The 23,858-nt window shown below is 38.5% G+C and overlaps 5 protein-coding genes across 7 annotated transcripts in view; 4 read left to right on the plus strand and 1 right to left on the minus strand.

Annotated features, from left to right (window-relative positions):
• LOC120418713 (uncharacterized) overlaps positions 1-23,858 on the minus strand; it is a 406,326-nt gene that overhangs the window by 316,110 nt on the left and 66,358 nt on the right. The gene's annotated exons all lie outside the window — the stretch shown is intronic.
• On the plus strand, positions 1,793-3,297 carry LOC120418712 (zinc finger protein 91-like). Its single transcript, XM_039581183.1, has 2 exons — positions 1,793-1,925; positions 1,982-3,297. Exons 1-2 carry the CDS (start codon positions 1,904-1,906, stop codon positions 3,184-3,186), a joined length of 1,227 nt encoding a protein of 408 aa, XP_039437117.1. The 5' UTR covers positions 1,793-1,903; the 3' UTR covers positions 3,187-3,297.
• On the plus strand, positions 5,542-7,078 carry LOC120418704 (zinc finger protein 423-like). Its single transcript, XM_039581173.2, has 2 exons — positions 5,542-5,700; positions 5,758-7,078. The coding sequence occupies exons 1-2, from the start codon at positions 5,655-5,657 to the stop codon at positions 6,984-6,986; spliced, it is 1,275 nt and encodes a 424-aa protein (XP_039437107.1). The 5' UTR covers positions 5,542-5,654; the 3' UTR covers positions 6,987-7,078.
• Positions 9,976-11,227, plus strand: LOC120418714 (zinc finger and BTB domain-containing protein 40-like). Its single transcript, XM_039581186.2, has 2 exons — positions 9,976-10,129; positions 10,189-11,227. Exons 1-2 carry the CDS (start codon positions 10,108-10,110, stop codon positions 11,130-11,132), a joined length of 966 nt encoding a protein of 321 aa, XP_039437120.1. The 5' UTR covers positions 9,976-10,107; the 3' UTR covers positions 11,133-11,227.
• On the plus strand, positions 17,593-23,227 carry LOC120418703 (epsilon-sarcoglycan). Of its 3 annotated transcripts, none has more exons than XM_039581171.2 (5): positions 17,593-18,604; positions 22,161-22,435; positions 22,566-22,628; positions 22,735-22,866; positions 22,926-23,227. In XM_039581171.2, the coding sequence occupies exons 1-5, from the start codon at positions 17,858-17,860 to the stop codon at positions 23,074-23,076; spliced, it is 1,368 nt and encodes a 455-aa protein (XP_039437105.1). In that variant the 5' UTR covers positions 17,593-17,857; the 3' UTR covers positions 23,077-23,227. The 3 variants fall into 3 exon arrangements, with proteins under 3 accessions (XP_039437105.1, XP_039437104.1, XP_039437106.1); XM_039581170.2 differs by having other exon boundaries at positions 17,594-18,604; positions 22,717-22,866; XM_039581172.2 differs by lacking the exon at positions 22,566-22,628 and having other exon boundaries at positions 17,602-18,604.

Raw genomic sequence — 23,858 nt, forward strand, 5'->3', positions numbered from 1 at the left:
AATTCTTGAAATTCTTGAAATTCTTGAAATTCTTAAAATTCTTGAAATTCTTGAAATTCTTGAAATTCTTGAAATTCTTGAAATTCTTGAAATTCTTGAAATTCTTGAAATTCTTGAAATTCTTGAAATTCTTGAAATTCTTGAAATTCTTGAAATTCTTGAAATTCTTGATATTCTTGAAATTCTTGAAATTCTTGAAATTCTTAAAATTCTTGAAATTCTTGAAATTCTTGAAATTCTCAAAATTCTTAAAAATGTTTAACAACTCTTGAAATTCTTACAATTCTTGAAGTTTATGAAATTCTTGATTTTTTTGAAATTCCTAAAAAATGTTAAAATTCTTGAAATTCTTGAAATTTTTAAAATTCTTAAAATTCTTGAAAAGCTTAAAATTCTTGATTTTTTTTTTCAATTTTTAAAATTCTTTAAATTTTGGAAATTCTTGAGTTCTTATAATACTGGAAATTCCGAGGGAAATTCTTGATTTTTTTTTTAATTTAAAATTCTATAAATTTTGGAAATTCTTGAAATTATTAAAGTTTCTAAAACTCTTGAAATTCTTAAAATTCTTGAAATTTTTGAAATTCTTGGAAATCTTAAAATGCTTGAAATTCTTGAAATTTCTGATCTAACATCGCGAAGTCACCCGGGTCGAAATACACACACAATCGGGGGGGAAACAAAGACGGAAACGGCAACAAAAATCCGGCTTGTTAACCGCGACGCGCACCGTTCAAATTCTCCAAAGCAACTCATTCTTGAATTGGGTACTAAAGCCCTATGTCAATTTTTATGTACAACGGTAAAAAACACGATTAAAAACCATTTCTGATCACTTTTTTTCATTTTAATGCAAAAAATATATTGACAAGACAACATTTTTTCGATGGATCAACTATGGTCTCCTTGGAACGAGCTGTCAAGTAGCAGCTTTTCTGTCAAGAAGGACCGCGAGGATAATTTTTCAAAATTGATTTAAAAATCAATTTTAAACTCTTTGTGGTCGTACAAAGGGTCATTGTACTTAGAAAAATAAGCTTTATCGCTGTAAACAATAATATCAGCAATCTAAGCTTCATTTTAGGACCCAATTTCTTGAATTTCTTCAATTTCTTGAATTTCTTGAATTTCTTAAATTTCTTTAATTTCTTAAATTTCTTTAATTTCTTAAATTTCTTAAATTGGGCCCTAAAATGAAGCTTAGATTGCTGATATTATTGTTTACAGCGATAGAGCTTATTTTTCTGAGTACAATGACCCTTTGTACGACCACAAAGTATTTAAAATGGATTTTTAAATAAATTTTAAAAAATTAACCTCGCGGTCCTTCTTGACAGAAAAGCTCCTAATTGACAGCTCGTTCAAAGGGGACCATAGTTGATCCATCGAAAAAATGTTGTCTTGTCAAAAAAAATTTTTGCATTAAAATGAAAAAAAGTGATCAGAAATGGTTTTAAATCGTGTTTTTTACCGTTGTACATAAAAATTGAGATAGGGCTTTAGTACCCAATTCTTAAAATTCTTAAAATTCATAAAATTCATAAAATTCTTGAAATACTTGAAATTCCAGAAATTCTTAAAGTTCTCGATTTTCTTAAAATTCTTGAAATTCATAAAATTCTTGAATTTCAAGTTAATTTTAATTTCTAACTTTTTACCCGCTTTTGGTGCGTATCCTGATCGACCGGGTCGGTCGGATCCCGTTCAATGTGGGCTGTCAGCTGTTGTTTTGTTGACCTGATGCTTCACAGCAAACTTCACAAACATGCAAACAAAAAAGCCAACAAGCCGAGAGAAACGTCACAACACTAGAAAATTCAAAGCTGAGCAGAGTGAGAAATTCATTCAAATTGCAAGCCAAGCTGAAAAAAACCCTTTTTTGCTGAAAAGATTCAGTTAAAAAATGAATATAGACTCGGTATTAGGTGAGTAAAGCTATCAGCTTGTTTTCGAAGCTCAAATTAAGCAATCTATTCCGCAGATCTCGAAGAAATGCTCCCCGTTTCTTCAATCACAAAATCCGGAACAGTTTGTGAAGAGCGCAAGGTAGCATTGGAACCGGGTCCAGAGCCGCAACCAGAACCGGCTCCAATTGTGATCGATTCCGACTCGGAACCGGAGCTCACAGATTCCTCCTCCACCTTCGTTGAGAAAGTGAACTTGGACGACGCCAACTTGCGCGACCTGGCCGTGCGTGAGATTCCGAAAGACCTGCTAGAACTGGACACTCTGCACCGGTGCTTCGTGTGCAAGAGTCGCTTCCGGTCGGTTGACCCAATGCGGCACCACCTGAAGTTGCACGCCCGGACCGTCTGCCTGCAGTGTGGCGAACGATTCTACACAATTCCGGAGCTGGATTGGCATAGACGCGCGATCCACGGGGAAGATTTTGAGTTCCTGAAGCGGATGGGCTCGATGTTTTTCTGCCGGATTTGTGCCGTGGTCGGATTTCTGTCGATGGACGACGCTTGCGAGCATTTGTACGCGTGTCACGATGAGTTCCTCGTGGCGGCACTTCCGGAGCATGAAGCCAAAGTGATTGAGGGCGGTTCCAAGGTGGAGGAACCGCAAACGTATCGGGTTTGTTCGGACGCGTTTTCGGATCCGAAATGCTGGCAGTATTACTGTGACTCGTGTGACGTTTTCATCACCGGAGTGAAATTCAACGCCGAACACAACGAGCATCACCGGAATCCCCGGAAGACGACGGCGGTACCGATTTTCGACTGTCTCCACTGCGTGGACAGTCCCCGGTTCAAGTTTCTGGACGAGTACAGCGAACACGTGAAGAAACACGCGCTTCAAAAGATCCACGACACCCGGTTCTACTGCCTGCTCTGTCAGAAACGGTTCGAAACCGAAAGTGGCATCAAACGGCACATCTTCGAGAAGCACGTGCGCACGACCGCCCTCACCGTCGCCTGCCCGTACTGTCCGGAAGCGTTCACGCACCTCAAATCGCTGGCCGAGCACAAGTGGCACGTGCACCGGGTTCGGGCCAGCTTCAAGTGCGAATCGTGCGGCGAGCAATTTTCGTCCAATTTGGCACGGATCAAGCACCGGAGGGAGGCGCACAGGGAAGATCTCGAGTTCCGGGAGCGGTTCTGCCGGCACTGTATGCAGATGTTTGACACCGTGGAGGAGCGCGCGGCGCACGATGCGGAAGTGCACAAAAAGAAGCTTTGATCACGGAATTGTAGTTTTAAGAAATTATTTGAGGAGTTACATTGCGGCAGAAAAGAATTGTTTAAACTAAAGATAAGAAGTAAAAGTTTTGTGCTCAAAACATTAAATCCATGAGATATATTTTTTGCTGGATAATAAATAAAACAATTTTTGAATTCAGTATATTGAATTATCCGAAGTTCATGGAAAAATTTCACTTTAGATAATCAAAACCCGAAAAATTGTTTAGTTTGTTGTTGTTTAATTATTGGGGATTTAATTTTCAATGCTTTTTTTTCAACATTTCAAGGCATGTGTTTGAGAAAACAAAATGTAAAAAATTGGGTATTCACAGCTTGGTTTATTGTTTAAAATGTTATTCTTAAATTCTTGTTAACCCTCTACCGCCCAAATTTTCGAATTTTTTTTTTCGTAGTTATGAGGTCATTTTGAGCAAATTTTGATCTAGGAAAAACTTAACTGCTCTTGTTTTATGTTTTTCTTTTTGTTACATTTTTAGTATTTATATTTCTGAAGTTTTTTTTTTAAAAGGACCAATAAACCAAATTTTCAGTTTTTGCTTTTTGGGTGTTTATCAATACCCCTGACTCAAGGCGGTTTCAAAAACACCCAAAAAGCAAAAACTGGAAATTTGGTTTATTGGACCTTTTCAAAAAAAAACTCCAGATTTGCATTTATCTTGTTTACTTTATGTTCGTTTCTGATAGTATTCTGTGCTAATACTACCACCTCCTCATTACCTTTGTCTAAGTTTTTTCATGTTTTTACAGCCACTTTTATTTTTTTGTTTTCACATTTTTTACTATAAAATCAAAACTATATTATTTAAATTGTTTAAACATTCTTAGAGGCATAGTTTGGAAACTACAAAAACTATTGCATTCTTATTTTTACATATAATAAAGAAAATATTAGTGAAAAACATACCGTAAACTGGGGTCAATCCGGACACATGAGGCGAATTGGGACAGCAGTTTTAACCATGTTGGAGGACAATATTTTGATTTTTCGTTTGGTTTCGGTTAGAACAGACTCAGGCCAACAAAATGTGTACATCCATTTCCAAATTTAAAAGCTTTGAGTTCTTTAAAAACTGCTGTCCCTATTCAGACTGTAGTCGCGATTCACCCCAGATTACGGTAGCCATTTTTTTGTATTTGTAATTTTTTACTATCTTTGATTATTGTTGAATGTCTTATCTTGAAGTTTTCTAAACTTGGAATTTATTGAAATTAAGAATTTAAAAATTTCGGAGTTATAGTAATAATAAAAAACCGATGCAATTTTTTTTAAACCGTTATTTCTCTAAGATTTTGTTCGATGTCGAGTGGAGGATGGACAAAAAAATGAAATTACAAGGCAAGGTTTCAACATTTCAAAATTTGAAAAAGAAGTTGTTAAATTATAATTCAGCTGTAAATTTGTCTTGAAATCGTAAGTTTTCAAAAAATCCAAAACGCAAAAAAATAATATTTGCTATTGGCTTGAAAAATAAAATAAAAACATTTTCAAAAATGATATTTTTTTTAAAGAGGATTAAAACGTATTTGAAAACAAATTAAAAATCTTAAAATAAAAACATAGCAAAAAAATATTTCAAAAAAGCTAACGGAACTCAAAAATTGAATTTTTTTAAACGCCTTTTTTTAATTTACATATTACAGAATTTAAAATTTATAATTTTTGGATTTTTGGATTTGTTAAACTTATGTTTTTAAGAGTTTTGAAACTTTGCTCCTAAAATTCAGCTTAAATTTGTGATATTATTGTTCACAACGATAAAGCTCATTTTTCTTAAAACTGTTTTACGACCGCAAAGGATTTAAAATTGATTTTTAAATCATTTTAAAACAAATATTTGCGGCCCTTCTTGACAAAAAAGGTCTTCTTGACCAACTTGACAGCTCGTTCCAAGTGGACCATAGTTAATCCATCGAAAAAAATTGTCTTGTCAATTTAATCTTTGCATTAAAGTTGTTTGTATATGCACTTCGGAAGGAACCGGTCAAGAAAAATTTCAAATGGGCAGCAGCGGCAGTGAAAGCAAGCCAGACAGGGTAAAGAAAAGCCCCAAGAAAACGCTCCCTCTCCTTTGTTCTGCTGTTAGTAAAGCTGTTCAGAAATGGTTTTTAATCATGTTTTTTTTATCAACGTACATAAAATTTACAAAGAGCTTTAGGACCCTATTTTAATTTTATGAAGTTTTCCTAATTAGAACTTTAAATATGTATTTTCAGAACTCAACAATATTGATTTACAGAATTATTTTTTGAAAATAAAAGATAAATATATCAAAATGGTGATGGTGTCTCCCCCCTAGTTTAGTTCAAAACTATCACACCTTCAGTGATGCAATCACCTTGCTCGTTTGTTTTGACAGCTGTTTGTTTTCACTGCAGTAGTTATGTGTACGGTTTTTACAAAATCTTGTAGAAAACTTTCAAAAATTGTTTCTTTATTGTTCTAAAATGGAATCAGATGAGCTGATCATCGAGCACAAGCCACTAATTATAGGTAACACATGAGGCATTTCAAAATTTCCCTTCTAATGCAAACTCATTTCACTCAAAGAACCCGACGATCTCCCGCCGCCGGAACAAATCCTACCAGAATCAGCCTCCCCCGAGTGGTTCGAGATTCTTGTTCCCGACGACGACGAAGACGATGAAGAGCAACCAACTACCTACATCGAAGACCACCTCGAACCAGACGCACCAGCAAAACCCATCTCCCTCGTAGCACGTTTCGACCTGGACGATCCGGAATGCACGACGCTCACCGTGGCGGAACTCCCGCCAAGCAAACGAACCCCGCCAGCATCGACATCGTTGACCGATTTCGTACACAAGTGCCACTACTGCGTGAGCCGGTTCATGGCCATGAACAAGCAGTTCCGGGGCCATGTGGCGCGGCACGCCCGGATCGAGTGCGGTGCTGGTGGCGGGACTTGCGAGCAACGGTTTCACCTGGAGAGCGAACACAGCTGGCACCGGCACTACGTCCACGGGCAGGAGATCGACTGGGAGGCGGAAGAGCTGGGAATGTTGCACATTTGCAAGTGCTGCCACCTGAGGTTTGCGGACGAGGACGACATTTTGATGCACTTGAACGACTGCCATCGGGGTTACATCGAGGCGGAGTTTCCGGAACGGGTGGAAGCGCTGGACGTTTTGGTGGCCAGGAAGCGCACGGAGGAAAACCGATCCAAAGCGAGCTCGAAGCTCTTTTGCAAGAATTGTTCGCTGTTGTTCATTGGAACAAGCTACATTGAGGCGCACCTTCGGTTGCACAAGGAAAAGAGAATCGTTGAACCTCCCCAGCAGCTTCGGGACTACCGATGCATCAAGTGTTTCGAAGAATTCTTCTCGAGAGGCAAACTGATCGACCATCTGAACGAACACGCTGCCAAAAATCCCTCCTCAACGGTGTGCTGCTTCTGCACCAAAATGTTTCGCACCCGGGACACTCTCGACATCCACATCCGGCTAAGTCACGCCGTCCCGAATCGGATCCGGTGCGGATTTTGCGAGGCAACGTTGAAACGGGCCGAACATTACTGGTCCCACTGCCGGGCGGAGCACGGAGCGGTCAAGGGATTCGGCTGCGGTAAGTGTGATCAGGTGTTTCGGTCGGCGCTTGAATGTCAGGAACACGACGAGCAGTGGCATGCTCCGGTGGGGAAGGTTGAGCGGAAGAGGAAGGTATTGGAGAAGCAGCAACAGAGGAGCAGAGATAAACGAGTGGGAGTGGTCGGAACGTTGGGGGAAAACGGGAAGAATAGAGCGATTTACATCGAGTAGATGTAACTTAAAGTATATTTATGATTGTCGATAAAAGAGGGAATTGTAAATAAGTAGATAAGTTTAACTTCAACAATCTACTTTATTGAAATTAATATCACCACCTCGCTCCCCCTATTCATGGACGTAATTTTTGAACGAATTCTTAGGAGTAATCTATAAGGAGTTTAAAAATATTGTTGAGTAGTAAACACAAAGAACTGGAATGCAATGCAAATCATTTAAGAATTTTGCTTCGTTTGATACTTAAAATTTGATTTTTTTTAAATGTCGTAATTCCTGAAAAATTTGAGTATTAAACATCATACCCATTTCTTTTTGTTTAAATTCGCAATTTTCAGTGTAAGAACGGGCCTTGACTGATCTTATGCACTAGGTTTCCGACAAACACGCACTGCCCTTACTTACATCTCACCCTTGCTCTGAGTCAGTACGAGCAACACGCTAGAACACGCTTTGAGTGTTCGTGCCAGGCATGCACACCTTCTTTTCCGGTTACGCATTTTAACTCGGCCGGGGGTGGTACATTACGTAGGGTTTGATGTAAGTATAAGCGCCTAACCATTTAAAGTGTGCCTAACAACTTTCATTAAATCAAAAACTGTTTTATTTTTGTTTGAATTCAAAAACTAGTTGTTATTTTACTGTGTATTGTTTTCTGCTGAAATCTTTCCTAGTGTTGAGTCGTGTTTATATGTTGCTATTTCTTTTGTCGCGATGTTTTGTTACAATTTTTGGTCCTAAGCATGTTATAAAGTTCACCAAAAGTACAATAGTAATATTTGTGTTAATTCTTTGATCATTCCAAAAATTTAGTAAGGGCTCGAACATCACTTGTTTTAAAGAAAAGGGTGAATATTGAAAACAAGTCAACAAGACAGTGACAGAAATTTACTATTTGAAGAATCAATAGTAAAAGAAAGATAGTAAATTATGAAGTAGATTCTGTAAATTCGGCTGAATTATTCAAATAGCTTTATTTATCTTTTTGAATAAACAAAATTGACATCGCTGCCAAATTAAGGGAAACAGACAGTTTGTTACAGGAGCATCAATTAGTAAATAGAGTGGAAAAGCGTTGAGAAATAAGAGAATCAAGAAAATAAAATCGAAAACAAATTGACGATAATAAACAGAAGGCGTGTTAGAGAATCAGTGAAACAAAATAAACAGAATATAGATGGTAGGGGAAATCTACCCATTTTAATCCTAATAAGCGGTCGTGTTTGAATGATGCTGGATAATCTAGAGTCTCCCTTGAATTTTACTAAAACCAAGTACACCAACGAGTAGAGCAAGTTTTTGTGAACATTTCTATTTATTTTCACTTTCACTAAAAGTTATTCTATTTCTTTACCAAGCATTTAACAAAAAAAAATTCCCAAGGGTATTCTAATCGAGGCGAATGCATTGGGCCACGCCCATTTTTCTAATATCGGCTTAGTTCTTTTTTCTTCCAACACTCTGTCGAGTGTTGCCATTTGCGCTGACAGTTCAAACGAACACTCACGAAAAGTGGCATTTATAGGGAAAGTTTCCTGGCATCGCTGGCTGTGCTGCTGGTGGTGTTGACGGCCAGCCTTTGTTCTTTTTTGCCTTCGTCTCTCGCTCGGTTTTCTTCAGCCTTCGATTGGAATGCAAAGTGAAAATTGAAACGTCAAACGACTTGGCGCGTTTGTTTTTTTTTATGGCGCTTGCTAATTTATTACATTTTTCGGGATTATTCTTCAAGTGAGTGCCTTACTAATGATCAAAAGAACATGTTGCCGGTAGTTGGAAGCAATTTCATATCTTAAGCGCCGTGAAAAAGTAAGCGAAAGTGAAAAGTTAATTTTGGCGATATTCATTAAGCGTTTGAGGGATTCTCGTGTGTGTCACTGTGTGTGCCAACAAAATGATGAGAAGTGGTCTCGCAAAATACAAATTATGATCAAAAGTGCATTAAATGTGATCTTTTTGGCCAGTAAGTGGCATACATTTGCGTGCTTACTCGAGGCGGTGCTGTTGCTGGTAAGTTTATAGCCCAAATAGTATTTTTGGAGCTTTAATCGAGCATCAAACTCTCCATATGACGAAGATAGGTGTTTGATTGGAAAGGGTAGATTTCCCCTAGATAGAGAGCCTGGAGCTTATTAGAGAATGTACATCTCAAACCAAAAGCACCAATCGCTGTATTTAATAAATAAACAAACAAAATAAATAAACAAACAAAAGCACCAATCGAAGCACGAGATCTGTCAAACGGAGGTACCAATCGAGCAAACGACAAAGGATTTTGCTCGATAGGTACCTCCGTTTGATAGCTCCCGTGACTCGATTGGTACCTCAGCCCTGAGATGTCCGTTCTCTAATAAGCTCCAGGCTCTCTAATGGTAGATAAAACGGAAAGAACAGAAACCCCGTTCTGCGATGTTCAGGTACATCCACTGCAGTTGACTCAACATACTGCGAATCAAAACAATTCCGTCTACAATCACAAATTACTTCCCTGTCCCACATTGGTGCGCCCCTTTCTTTTAGCCGTCTCGATTCTGACCCGCGGTGGTCAAAGGTTTACGAGCCGTTTCCACAGGCCACCAGCTAAGTCATCATGAAAACCAAGCCAACGTAGAGGTAAAAAAATAGGAAACTTGCAAGGAACCAGAGCTATACTGTCTTGATCAAGAATGAGAACAGGACTACGGACGTAGTCAGTTCCTCGCCTGAGCGTCAACTGAAGAGGTATCATCAGCATCATTCACCCTTGGCCTGCAAAATTGATCCTAAGGACAAATTTTTACTAAAATCGAAGAGTGATCCGGAAAAGAGCTGTGTGAGTTGACAGAGAATGACCCAAATCGAGCAACTTGGTAACTGCCAAAAGCACGGACTTCAATCACGTGTTCAAATTGCTGGAACCTTAACCATGATTTCATGCGATTCGTCTTGAATATGAATATTATTTTTTTTCTTCTGAGATTTAACAATTTTGTTTTTTTACCATTGGAGCTTATTTACATCAATCCAGAATATTCCCTCATGCCTGTCAAATTTGGATTGTTGTTTGTTTACGTTTGAAGTGTCAAATTCTATTGTTTATTCCAAATATTTCTTGCGTTTTCTTGTTGTGTTTTATTTTGCCATGGGACCTTGCGGTAAATATGGTAATTAAGTTATATTTGTGATATTGTTTTATCATAAACCAATAACAAATTATATTTAGGCATCCAGATCCGCCCAGAGGACGGTTGGGTTGATATTGGCGATGGCTTCCAGGTGCGTGCCATTCGGGAATATAGCAACCCAAATCAGGCACCGCCGATGGACAGGTCCGACCTGCTCGCCCTAGTGGTGGACAAAACTAACCTAGACGAAGGCGTTCCGTTGACGTTCAGCAATCCGGTGTACGGACACACCCGGCGTGAGTTGTACCAGCACCAGTGCCACTACTGCCCGCGTACTTACACGACCTTCGAATTCAACCAGATGAGGAAGCACTTGCAAGGCCATGCCAAGATCGGTTGCGGTTATTGTGACGCCCGGTTCCACACCATCCAGCAGTGTGTCTGGCACCGGCTTCGGGTTCACGACGTTGGGTCACTCAGCACCAAGCCGTTGGGGTTCCTCTACATCTGCAAGTGCTGCCATCTGGGCCTGTCGACGGAAGAAAGAATGTACGATCACTTGAAGAAGTGCCATCTGGACTACATCCGAAAAGAGTTCCCAAAGTCGTTGGCCTTCTTGGACGAGGATCGCCCGAACCCGGACGACACTCCGCGGTATTTCTGCAAGTCGTGCGATCTGACCATAGCGGAAACCGTCCACATTGAGGCCCATCGCGCGTGGCACAGGCAAAAACCACGTGCGGAACCGCACTTTCGGTGTCCGTGCTGTCCGGAGGATTTCACCACCCAAAAGCTGTACGCCCAGCACCTGATCAAACACGTCGAGGAGCAACCGGACAAGGGAAAGGTTGGCGATCGGTTCGTTTGTCCGTACTGCAAGCGAGACTATGCCTATTTTTACAAGGTGAAGAACCACATAACCAAGAAACACGCCGTGCTGAATCCGCACCGTTGCCAGTTCTGTCCGTGCGAGTTTCCGAACGGGGAAATCCACCGGGAGCATAACTTGACCTGTCATGGAGTGGTTCGACGTGGCGCGTAAGGAGAAAGTTGATGTTGTTTATTTTCTTGTTTATTTCTATACTGGTTTATATTTGAGTTTTTGTTTTGCTTATTGAAATAAAGGGATTTGGGATTTTCTATTGAAAAAATGGCGCCATCTTTTTTTTCAAATAAACTAATTTTCCTTGTTATGCTCCGGAACATAATCAGTTTTCTTTGACAGCAAAACACTGTAAAAGAATTAAAAACAAATTCTCATACGTCAATTACCTTTCTTCGGTATATGGAGAGTTTGTTACTCGATTAAAGTTCCAAAATACACTCAATCCCCGGTGGCTGGTCACTTTGTCGTTTGACACTTTTTTAGTTTGTACCCCGTTGGTTGGTCAAAGTCAAACTAAAAAGTGACGAACTGTCACTTTTTACACGGCGCTCACACACACTATCAAAACAAACGTTTGGTAGTGTGTGTGAACTCCGTGTAAAAGGGGTGTCAAACTAAAAAGTGACCCCGTTCATTTGACAACAGTTGGTGTCAAACCATCGGGGTTTGAGTGTAACTATTTAGGTCCTAAACTTACTAGCAACAGCTTCCCGTCGAGTAAGCACACAAATTTCTGCCATTTACTAGCCAACAAGATCAAAATGTAATGTTTTGCACTTTTGATCAAAATTTATATTTTAAGGCACCATTTCTCACACGATTTCTCATCAATTTGATTGCACACACATTCACAAACAAGCTGTAAGCTCAATGAAAGTCGACATAACCATCTTTTCACTTGCGCCAACGTTTTCACAGCGCAAAAGATATAAAATTGCTTCCAACTACTGGCAATGTATTCTCTTTCACTTGCTTTAGCTTTTCACGTGAAAAATTATCCTGAAACATATAATAAATTACCAAGCGTTATAAAAAAAACAAACGCCCTGAGCCACTTGACGTTTTACCTATTCTCGTCGAGTCTTGCATGCGCAAGAGTGAGCCATTGATGCCAGGAGACTTTTTTCTAGAAACACTTTTCAAATCACGTGAACTGGCAGCCACAAAAGTGCGCTGGAAGAAAAAAAAGGTAGGACGATTATAAAAATTGCGTGGGGAACAATTCATACTCGTCAGACGAGAATGGACTTTAAAAATATTTTTGTATAATTCTTGTAAAAGAAACAGGGATAGCTTAAATTCGTTAGCAAAACTATGTATCACATTTTTTTGATCAATAAATAAGCAAGACGTTTTGCCTTCCTCACCTTACTGAGGAAAGGCTATAAAAGCACTCGGAAAATGAACTTTTTAATTAGACCTCCTAGCCCTACCTTCATTTGTACATATCGACTCAGAATCACCAGCTGAGCAAATGTCTGTATGTTTGGCTGTATGTAGACATGTGTACCAAATCAATGTCACTGGAATATTTCGTCACAGGCTCAACCGATTTTGGCCGGAATGGTTTTAATCGATCCGTCTTAACGTCCCCTAAGTTGCTATTTAAATTCATACAGTTTTATCATGTATTTAAAAAGTTATGTTAAAAAAAACTGTTTCATATTAAATTAAAATTATGGTAAAAAGGGTGGTTTTTTCATGAAACCCTCACATGTTATATATTTTTAGAAAGCATATGAGAAGACCTTTTAGGGAATTTTCAAGATCTGACTTACCTATCTTAAATTACAAGCAGTTTAAAAAATGGTCTGAATTCACATAACCTCAACTGGTCGGGTCTGATTGCCACGAAAAAGCCGTGTAGAGGGATGCCATTTTCCTCAAAGGCCGTGTCTGTATAATCTTGACAAAAAGTCTGTAGGTAGTCTTTAAATGAGAGGAAGTCACCAACCACCTAAAGGTGGATTATGTAACGTTTTCGCAGTGCATTATTATTTTATTTAAGGTGAAGCCGTTGATCATTTTCGAAAAAAATTGATCATCACTATGAAATATTCTGTATTAAATTCAATTTAACGAATTTCTGCACCAAATGAATCAGCATGTGCAGGTTGTTGCCTTCTTGAAGCCACTGAAGGAATTTTTGATCTAAATCAATTGTGTTTCAAAATTTATATAATTTTGTGGTACAATCATTGACGTCCGTGTTGGCAATCATTGATTAATGACGAATTCCATAACTTTACAAGGAATGGGATAATCGTTACCAAAAGGAATCAGCATGTGTAGGGCACTATTCTAAACAACTTGTAGAAGGAATTTTGTCAAAATATTGAAAGCGACGCAAAATTTATATCTTTGAACGAAAAATCATGACAATGATGGAAGTCTTCACGTTAAACAGGGTGGACACTCAAGTCGGGAAATCGGAAATCCGCAAAAAAATCGGAAAAGTCGGGAATTTTCCATTTTTTATCAAAAAGTTAGGAAATTCGCGAATCTCCAGCATACTTGTTTAACAATTATTTTCTTATTTTGAATAATTTTATAACATTTTGAATAATTTTCGAATTCAATTCACTCTGTTTGTCTAAAGCACTAAACTTTAAACTTTAGTTTTTTATTCTATTGCATGCATTTGACAATGATTGACATAGTATTTTTTATGAATCAAATAATTTTTATTTGTTTTTGACTAAGCTTATCAAACAAAAGGTAACATCTGACTGCAAACAACAACAAAACTAACGGTAAACCAATAATAAATTAAACATCATTTCGAAAATGTTGTATTACGTTATTTATTACCATGCCATAGTTTCGTAGTTTATGGACACTCCCTACAAACGTCATTCATTCACGCGCGCTTTCTCTTTCTTTCTCACTTTTCATTCATTCTGTATCCGAGTGCCGAGCAGTACAGTCGTGTCAATAAACGTTAGTTTGTTAAGTTAATCAAACTTGTTTTAATTGACTACCAAATAAAACATGGTGTCAGAAGCACTCGTGGACTAAAGGTGATTTCCGGCGTCATTTGAAATCGCGGAAAGTGTTCGGCGAGGAAAAGTTCGATCGAGCGACGAAGAAAATCATCAGCGGAAGTGATCGCGAAGCAGTTGCGCAGTGAAGAGCGAACTTGTTTGATACTGTCCAGCGCCATATTTTTCTTTAACGTCGTGTCGAGGCGAAGTGTTTTCCCACAAAATGGATTCAAAGCAGTTTGCCGAGTTTATGGGAAAGTTCCAGGAGATGATTGGATCGTTGAAGAAGGCGCCGGCTGCGCCTGTAGAAAGACCGGCGGCAGTGGCATCGGTTCCTCTTCCGCCTCCGCTGGAACTGGATGGAGACATGGAGAGAAACTTCGATTTTTTCGAAGAAAGTTGGAAGTATTACGCCAGTGCAGTTGGGATGGACAAGTGGCCAGAGGCTCAAAACGAGCAGAAAACCAGCATCCTGCTGTCGGTGGTTGGAACGGAGGCTTTAAAGAAGTATTTCAACTTCGAACTGACCGCCGTGGAGAAGAAGGACCCGAAGCTGGCATTGGCGGCGATCAAGCGGAAAGTTGTACGTGAGCGGAACAAGTTCATCGATTGGTTTGATTTCTTCTCGCTGTCTCAGGGGATGGAGGAAAGAATCGATGACTACTTGTGTCGATTGAAGTCGCAAGCGAAGGTGTGTAAGTTTGGAGTCCTGGAAGAAGATTTGCTGAAGTACAAGCTCGTTACGTCGATCAAATGGTCGAAGCTGCGCACGAAGCTGTTGACGATGCAGAATCTGACGGAGGCACAAGCAGTTGATTTTTGCCACGCGGAGGAAATTGCCGAGCAGCACCCGATTTCCGAGCAACGAAATGCAAGCGTGAACAAAGTGAAGAAGCATGCAAAAAAGTGCAAGTTTTGTGGCGAAATGCATGACTTCACGAAAGGCAGTTGTCCAGCGTTCGGCAAGCGGTGCTATCGTTGTGGCGGAAAGAACCATTTCGAAGCAGTGTGCAAGGCAGAGCGTCGGAAGAAGCTAAAGCGGAAGTCTCGTGTGCAGAAAGTGCTTGTGGATAGCAGTACCGACGGTGACTTGACGGAGACGGAGTCGACGAGCAGCGAAAGTGCAACAATCGGAAAAGTTTCCGATGGAAGTGGTGGGCATGTTGAAGCTAATCTAGACATGTGCATCGCTGGAAAGTGGCAGTCAGTTCAGTGCGAATTGGATACAGGGGCAAACGCCAGCCTCGTGGGACACAGTTGGTTACAGCGGATGACCGGGAAAGCCCACAGTGATCTTCAACCGTCGAAGTACCGCCTTCATGGCTTTGGTGGCGGCGAAATTCCTGTGATCGGTCAGACGACTATCCGTTGTCGACAATACGGCCGTAAGTACAACCTAGTCCTACAAGTGGTCGATGTTGAGCAAGGTCCGTTGCTATCTGCGCACGTGTGTCGCACTTTGGGCTTCTTAGAGTTCGGCAAAATGACTCGCGTCAACATGCCGGTTTCTACCAAGCGCAGCATCTGCCGCATTGAGGCTCAGTGTGCAGGTTGCGTTGCCGGGCAAGATCGTCAACCAACAAGAACGCGCCACGTGAGATACCGCTGTGATTGTACGACAGGCGGCCCGCGGCAGACGCAGACGGATGATCCAGTCCGCGCACGGCGAAGCACGAATGGTGCTAGCTGTGGTCTTGGCCGCTACACGAAGTTTTCGAGACTTGGTGAGTCCGGATCCACGTAATGAACCCAACACGCCCAAGGTAACCCACCAAATCTCGATACCAGTCATCAAGCTTTATGCCTCTAGCAGTCACACATCATCCGAACAAGCTCCAGTGGTCCTCAGAAACATCCAGCATTTTGTGGTTTAGTTTTAGGTCTTTATTTTTAGTTACACATTAACCTCATTCTCAAGCACAGTTCTATTTAGTTTTCTTTTTGATAAAACAGGGAAGATGTTGTATTACGTTATTTATTACCATGCCATAGTTTCGTAGTTTATGGACACTCCCTACAAACGTCATTCATTCACGCGCGCTTTCTCTTTCTTTCTCACTTTTCATTCATTCTGTATCCGAGTGCCGAGCAGTACAGTCGTGTCAATAAACGTTAGTTTGTTAAGTTAATCAAACTTGTTTTAATTGACTACCAAATAAAACAGAAAATAATACCACCGTCAAATTTTGATTTTATTAATTTTTTTCTAATTTTTCGAAGGTTTAAAAAAAAAAACGTTTTCAACTTTAGTTTAGCAATAGTTTTTTTTTGTGGTAAATATTTTTCAATGTTAACCTAAGTTCTTTGTAATTTCCCAAGTGTTTGATTGCTCTAAAAACAAATGTAAATACCACACTATTGATCCTTTCACTGTAACTTGGATTTTGCCCGCAGTTTTCTCTCGCACTTTTGACAACAAGAATTCACAAAACTAGGCAACCGTTCGATGTTTATTTACATTTCCAGTCGCAGTTTCCACCAAACTGGTCTTTCGCACTTCGAAACTGCGAGTGACAGCTGGAAAACAAGCGATTAAGCTCGGCTCGCTTTGATCATTTTTGAGGAAATTCAAAACTTCTCAAGCCAGTCTGACAAGTCGCAATAGTGCGATCAGTAGCAATAATTTAATGCGAATTCCGAGTTAGTGGGAATTATATAAAAAACTAAGTATGGAAAAATCTAATAGTTTTTCATAATAAAAAAACACTTTTTAACGTACCGTCATCAGGGGGGACATTGGATCTGGGGGTGAGATTGGATAATGCAATAGTCCAGAAATTGTAATGACCCAATCTCACCCCTCCGCCCAATGTCACCCCTTATGACGGTATTGATAATATGAAAAAATATTTAAAATTACAAAAAAATAATTCAAGAATATTCGGTTTCGGTTATTACAATAATGTTTAAAACAAATTGTCTCCGCTAATTTCACAATTTTTGTTTGACCCAATCTCACCCCTAAGACCCAATGTCACTCCTCATGACGGAACTTTTAAATGCTGACAACTCGATAAATTACCATAGATTCAATTAAATAAAATACCTAAGTTTCCAGATCCAAAGGGAACTTAATAAAACATTTTTTAAAAAGAAAAACCAGATATTTTGAAATTCTTGAGCGAAAACAAGTTTTATTATGTTAAAAGCGTATTTTTAATTCAACAAAATAAAAAAAAATCTGTATTTTTTTATTCTCTGTCACATTTTTTGCTTTATTTAGAAATTTTGTTTGATAGTTGATATTGACTTTTTGTATGGTTGTTGGAGTCAAATCATTCTTTAGGTAAGAAATTGCCTATTAGGTATTTGATTTTCTGAAAAAGTCGAGAATTTGAAAATGTGTAGTCACCCTGAATTTAATTAGTTATTAGGTGTAACAAAATTTGTAAATGTAATTTAATTTTAAGAATAGTAAACAAATGATATTTAGGTTTCCAAATTGTTGAAACATTTTTGTAATATTTTATAAGTAACCTTCTTCAATTCTAGAGACGTCGCGTCGCCCGTTTTCCCTGTGCATGTGTTTCCAACGCCAACTTGGATTTGTTTGGCGCGCTCGTTTTCCCCCCAAGATTTTGATGCGCATGCGTTCTTCCCGAGGCATTGGGGAGCCAAGGTCGAACGAGATTTTCCACTGATTTTTCCTTACACACAGAGATCTGTCAAAATTTTCTCCCAACAATTTTCCGACCTGTGGAAAATTCTCCAGCTGAAAATAGTGTGTATTTTTGAGGGAGATTTGAGTTATTTGGGCGAAATGTGCTTACAAATTAATAGTTTAAATTAGTGTTTATCAATTAGTGATAAAGAGTTGAAGAAAAAGTAGTATTTCTCATAGGAAAAGTGATTTTCCCATTTCGGTAGGAAAATTCCAACAACAACACCGCCAAAACAATGTCGTCGGGAAAATCGATTACCTTCCTGGTGCTGTTGATCTTCGCTTGCCATCTCCAACCATCCGCCGGGACCTACCTCACGGATGATGTTTTCGTTTCGGAGCTATTTTCCCTCCGTGTCGAACCCCGCATGTTCAACTGGACCTTCCAAGGTCTCACGGAGCAGTTCCAGTACCGCCCCTCCCTCGAGGGTTATCCGGATTTACCGGGCTGGGTTCGCTACATGTACAGCCACGAGTATCACTCCGGGTTTCTGTACGGAACTCCGCCGGAACGGACCGCGGACAGCAAGGTCCCGATCGAGATCATCGCACTGAACAAACAAACCTACGAAACCAAGCGGATCGTGCTGATTTTGGCCGTCCATCGGAAACTTCCGCCGCGGAACGTGATCCAGATGAAGATCGACAACCTGAACTGGGTGCACATGATGGACCCGGGGCGGATCGAGAACCTGAAGAACATCTTCCGGAACGATTTGTGGCAGGAGAGCCGGCAGGATTTGCACATCATTTTTATGGATTCGGCGGTCAAGTTGGGGGCGAGGCTGCCGTTGAAGCCGCAGCAGAGGGAGGGCGTGGTGGTGCACTTGGGAAGTCGGGCGGATTTTTCGTCGAGGTTGTTGGATCTGCAGGAGGAGGTCAAGCCGCTGTACAAGATTGCGTCGTGTAATTATAAGCGGACGTCGGTGCAGACCACGTTTGAGAATTCCGGGTTCAAGCTGGATTGGTGCGCGTTCAAGATGGTAAGTTATTGTTTGTATTATTTTTTTTGGTTTTCATAAGCAAAGTACACTTATTATTATTTTGATGAACTTATTATATTTTTTTATATTATAAATATTCATAAAAGATAAAGCGTGAACTTTGTTTGTTTTTGATCAAGACTAACAATTCATAAGGCGTATTGAATGTTTGGCCCTTTTGAAATGTTAGTCTTGATTCAATTTTTTTGAAAGTATTGTTTTCGAAAAGATCGGAAAATTTCACGAATGATTCATTTTTTAACATTGAAAATCGGACCTCTAGTTGCTGAGACATCGGCATAAGAATATGGCGGGTTGCTTGGATGAGAATTAGATATGTAACATTAGGGTGTAATATCAAAATCGATTTTCCAGCACAGCACTTTTTCAGTTTCTTTTGGGGCCCTAAACAACTCCCCAAAGTTTGAGACCGATTGGTTTAGTCTTCACTTTGTGCAAAGCGATTGAATTTTCCATATAAATTTGTATGGGGAAAACCATTTTTTTAAATTTTGATACTTATCAAATCCACGTTTCATGCTATATCAAAACTGGAGTCATATTCGGATGCTCTATAATGTGCTCTACAACATTATCGAAGAGAGTATGGTGCTAACTTGCTCCTGAAAGAAGATACAGCGTGTTCAAAACTCGTCTAAAACGTGATTTTCGAGCAAAAAACACGTTTTAGACGAGTTTTGAACACACTGTATCTTTTTTCAGGGGCACGCTAGCACCATACCGACGTCGTCGACCATACTCTCTTCCGGAAAGTTTCAGAGGACATTCCAGAGCATCCGAAAACGAGTCCGGTTTTAATATAGCATGAAACGTGGATTTAATAAATATCAAAATAAAATAAATGGTTTTCTCCATACAAATTTATAAGGAAAATTTAATCGCTTTGCGCAAAGTGAGGACTAAACCAAATGGTCCCAAACTTTGGGGTGTTGTTTAGGACCCCAAACGGAACTGAAAAAGTGCTGTGCTCACTAAATTTAGAATTTTAGGAAAATACGTTTTTGTGACACCAAATTGATCAAAAATTCCTTCAAAAGTTAAACCATTTGGTTTTGCAGCCTGACAAAATTTAACCTCACTTTATTTTTGTGTACGTACACGCAATACATACGCACGTAGATTAGAGACCTACATAGGGAAATGAAATGTTCTGAGAGAAATTATAAACACCCAAAATCATTCAAATTTAAGGTTGAAAAACTTGTAGTATTTTTTGGTGCTGGCACGTTTCTTGTACCGAACTAGCACAAACTTAACAAAAACTATCATTTTAATAAAAACAACAGTTTTACAATGTTTGTTAATGTTGTTAATCTAATTTTTCTGCCCAAAATTATTTTAAATTGATTCTGACCTTGTTCTTGCATGGTCTTGTTGCTCGATTGGAACCCCGATTTGACAGCTGGATTGGAACCCTGAGAGTAACATTTCGCCTCTCCATATAGGCTCTCTAACGTAGATACTCTATGGGTGACATTGGTTTACTCACACACACAAAATTCACATAAAATGGCTTCTTTCGAAAGGCCCCCAAAAAGTTCGAGCCAAATAAAAAAAAAAAAGCTAAAATAAAAATGGTCGAAATCGGCAGATTTCTTAAATAATTGTTTAATATTTATGTTAGGGACATGGGGGTATGTTTTGATATCAAACGAGACATATTTCGAAAAAATATGTCCTTAATTTTTTATTAAAATAATAATATTTATCACAATTTAACAGATTTTACTTCAATATTGATCATATTTTTTCACAACCCGAGCAGACGGAAATAACTTGGGAATAACATTTCTTGATATTTGAAAATACTAGGTCAATAATATTGTATTGTTATTGTAATAACAGACTTATAACATTTTTAGTTATTCTTCGAACAAATCTTTGTTATAATTTTTTTGTTATTTTAACAACTAATCAGATCATCCCAATAACAGTTGGAGGTATTCTTCCATAATAAAAAAATGTTATTCCAAAGTTGTTTTGGCTTTCAATCAATATCAGAGCAATAACAAATTTTGTTTTGATAACATAAACTGTTATTAAACTCTTATGCATAAATTGATTTTTCAAGAAGATTCCATAACACTTTCTGTAATTTTAACATAATTTGTTATTGGAATGGCATGGATTGTGTTTTTACCGTCTGTCCGGGAACAACCTGCTAAAAATGTCTAAAAGTGTACATATTTTTAATTCTGTCTCAATAGCTCATAAAATTTTTATAATAATGTTTAACTTTATTTGTTTATTTGTTCACTTCCATAGCTTTTTTTCCATTGTCTACGCAAAAATGAATACGAATTTTTAAATTCAAGTTGGCTGTGATGCAATATTGAAAAAATGCATTTTATTTTTTAATTGGCAATTAACAACTCCAATTCGTTTGTCGTTGAACTCACATTTAATGTTAAAAACAAATTTTGTTCGTGATTCGATTATCCGAAGTTCTATACAAATCATCGGGTAATCGAAACTTCGGATAATCGAGCTTTGGATAATCGAGTCTGGACTGTATTGGTAATATTTTAGAAACAGTGTGATTTGTGGGATCTTTAAGCTTTAAAAATATGTAGATATTTTTAATCCAGTTTCAATAACCGTGCTGGTGAAAATAACTGAAAAGTTATGGTTTTATTATTGTCAAAAGGTCAGGATTTGTTTTGAAATCACCTATATAATGACACAAAATAATAACAGATATCTTTTCGAAAAATAACCCAATCTGTTATTAAAAATTATTACAAGAAAATCCGATAACAGAGAAAAAATATTCAAGTATAAGAAATTCCTTGTTCTTTAACAAGTGCGTTCTTTTTTTTAGTTCGTGATTCGAACTTTAGATGCCATTTTAAAGCTTTTGATTGTTACGATTTTTTTCACGTCATTTTAACGACTAAAACGGTGTAAGTTCTTCAGAATTTCGCGATGGTTTTTTTTTATTGCAAATTTAATATTAAACGATGGCATAGTTAAACATATTTCCTTTTTTCCAACTTCAAAATTGTTCTAAATGTGCAGGATGCTATGGTGTAGACATAACCAGTACGACAAAGAACATTGTTGTTTTTCAAACAAAAAAAAATATAGATTCGTATAAGAGAAAGCTGAAAAATTAGATTTGTGGCTTATTTTGCCAAAACCCGTAATCGATGATAAATCAAATCACGATTTTTATTTTTTGATTTGATTTTTTTCATATGGAAAAAGTTGAAATAACTAAAATGCTGTGCTCTTTGAATTTTAAAGAACTTCACATAAAAATGGGAACAAAGTTGTTTTAAAATTGATTTTTAATTTAAATCAAATATATTTTTCTCGTCTTCCTTGTTTTATTAAAATATTTATTTGTCAGGTTTGTATGATATACACTGTTTTTATTTATTTATTTTTTCAATTATAAAATAATGAATTTTAGTTTTTTTTTCGAGAAGTAGGACATTTAGTTTTGAGTATTGTTACAAATTAAATGTTTACATTTCTTTATTTTGAAGTATTCGATCACTCTATATTAAAATTTATATTCTATCTTTTCCAGCACGCTGCCGACGACGACATCACGGCCATGCCGCACCACCCAAACGAGGCTCACCGTTCTCCAAGTGGCCATTCCCACCAACAGCAGCAACAGGGCAGCAGCTCCGAGCTGAGCAGCACGGCCCACCTGGACAAGTGGGACGCCCCGATGAAGTCGGAAGTTCCGGAGCGCAACTACAGCGACGAGTTTGCCGTTTCGTTCGCCATTCCGGGCATGGTTTTCGCGCTGCTTCTTTCCGTTTTGACGGTTATTCTGTGCTTCCAGCACGAGAAGTTGTAAGAACTATTTGGGTTAATTTTTGATGTTTTAATTTGTTCTTTGTTGTAATTTTTAGATTTGATGTTTTAACGATAGTTTCTCTCTTTTGTTTCTCCTTAATTCATTTCGATTCTTATACTTTTGTAGGAAGGATGACGATTCCGAATATTATTTCGATTTTCTGTTTAACATTTGTACAGATTTCTTCAGGTGATTTCTTTCGTTCTCGCAACTGCAAACCGGTTGCCGTAGATTTTGTTTCGTTGGGAAAACGCTCAGATGCCGTTTCGATTAATAGGTTGAAAAAATCTTACAGGCACGAGTACCGGCCGGCTCAACCGGTTCAGATGGTGCAGTACTCCCAGCAAGCCCCAGTTCAACCCACCGGAACGTTGAAGAGTCTCAAAGATGCTCCGAAGGATGAAAGTTTAAGCATTCGTTCTGCCAGGTATAGATCAAAATTTAGTTTAAAGAGACTTCTGTAAAAAAAAATCCTCAAAATTCCAGCCCATCGGACAGCTTCTACCGCGAGGGAAGTCCACGGTTCACCAACTCCTACCTGAGACCGAAACCGCCGCCGTACAAGCCAACGGGCACATCCGGATCGAACAACTCGACCATGCAGCGGAAGGGTCCCGTAGGAGGGGTGGAAATATGACATGGGGAGCCCCGAGTTTTGTTCTGCTAGATCGAATCGTGTTGTAGTGTTTGAGTGTGTGCGAAAACATCGCAGCAAGTAGTGGACATTTCATCGGCATAAATGGTAGAACAAAATTCTTGAAAAAATAAATAAGAAATCATTGGAAGTAGAGCAACGATTTGCCCTCGCTTGGTAGAATAGAAAGGAAAGAGTTGGAACTAGCTTCAATGATCAATAGTTTTTTGTTTACATTTGTTTGTTTGGACGAGTCGGCCATGCGGTAAACTTACCCCAGTAGGCCTGGCTCGCTTGATAAGTCAGTGCAGGCAATACTTTTGGCGAATGAATTGCAAAGAATAAATTTGTTCAACATTTTTCAAAATGTTTACTCATATTTTAGACTATTTGTTTATTTCTGAGAGCTTTCACATTCTTTTCAACATGACCAAATCTTTCAAAATGAAATGGTTTCTCAAAAAAAGAAAAAATAATTTATGTAGCTTTTGCTTTCTTCAAACGTGACTTGTTATTAGTAGGGGAAGGTGGGGCAAGACGACCATATGGGGCAAGAGGAACAATCGCCCGTACGGCTGTAATTTTTACAATTTTGATTATTTCCAGTATGAGGAATTGTTGCTAGCTATGCAATTAGCTTATCCCTCTACTGCCCAAATTTTTTTTCGAAAATTTTTATTTTCCCGTGTTCAGGAGGTCATTTTGAGCAACTTTTGTTCTACAGTAAACTTCACTTCTCTTGTTTTATGTTTTTCTTGTTTTATTTTTAGTATTTTAATTTTCAT

This window comes from Culex pipiens, chromosome 2, assembly GCF_016801865.2.
Source record: "Culex pipiens pallens isolate TS chromosome 2, TS_CPP_V2, whole genome shotgun sequence".
Taxonomy (NCBI): Eukaryota; Metazoa; Arthropoda; class Insecta; order Diptera; family Culicidae; genus Culex; species Culex pipiens.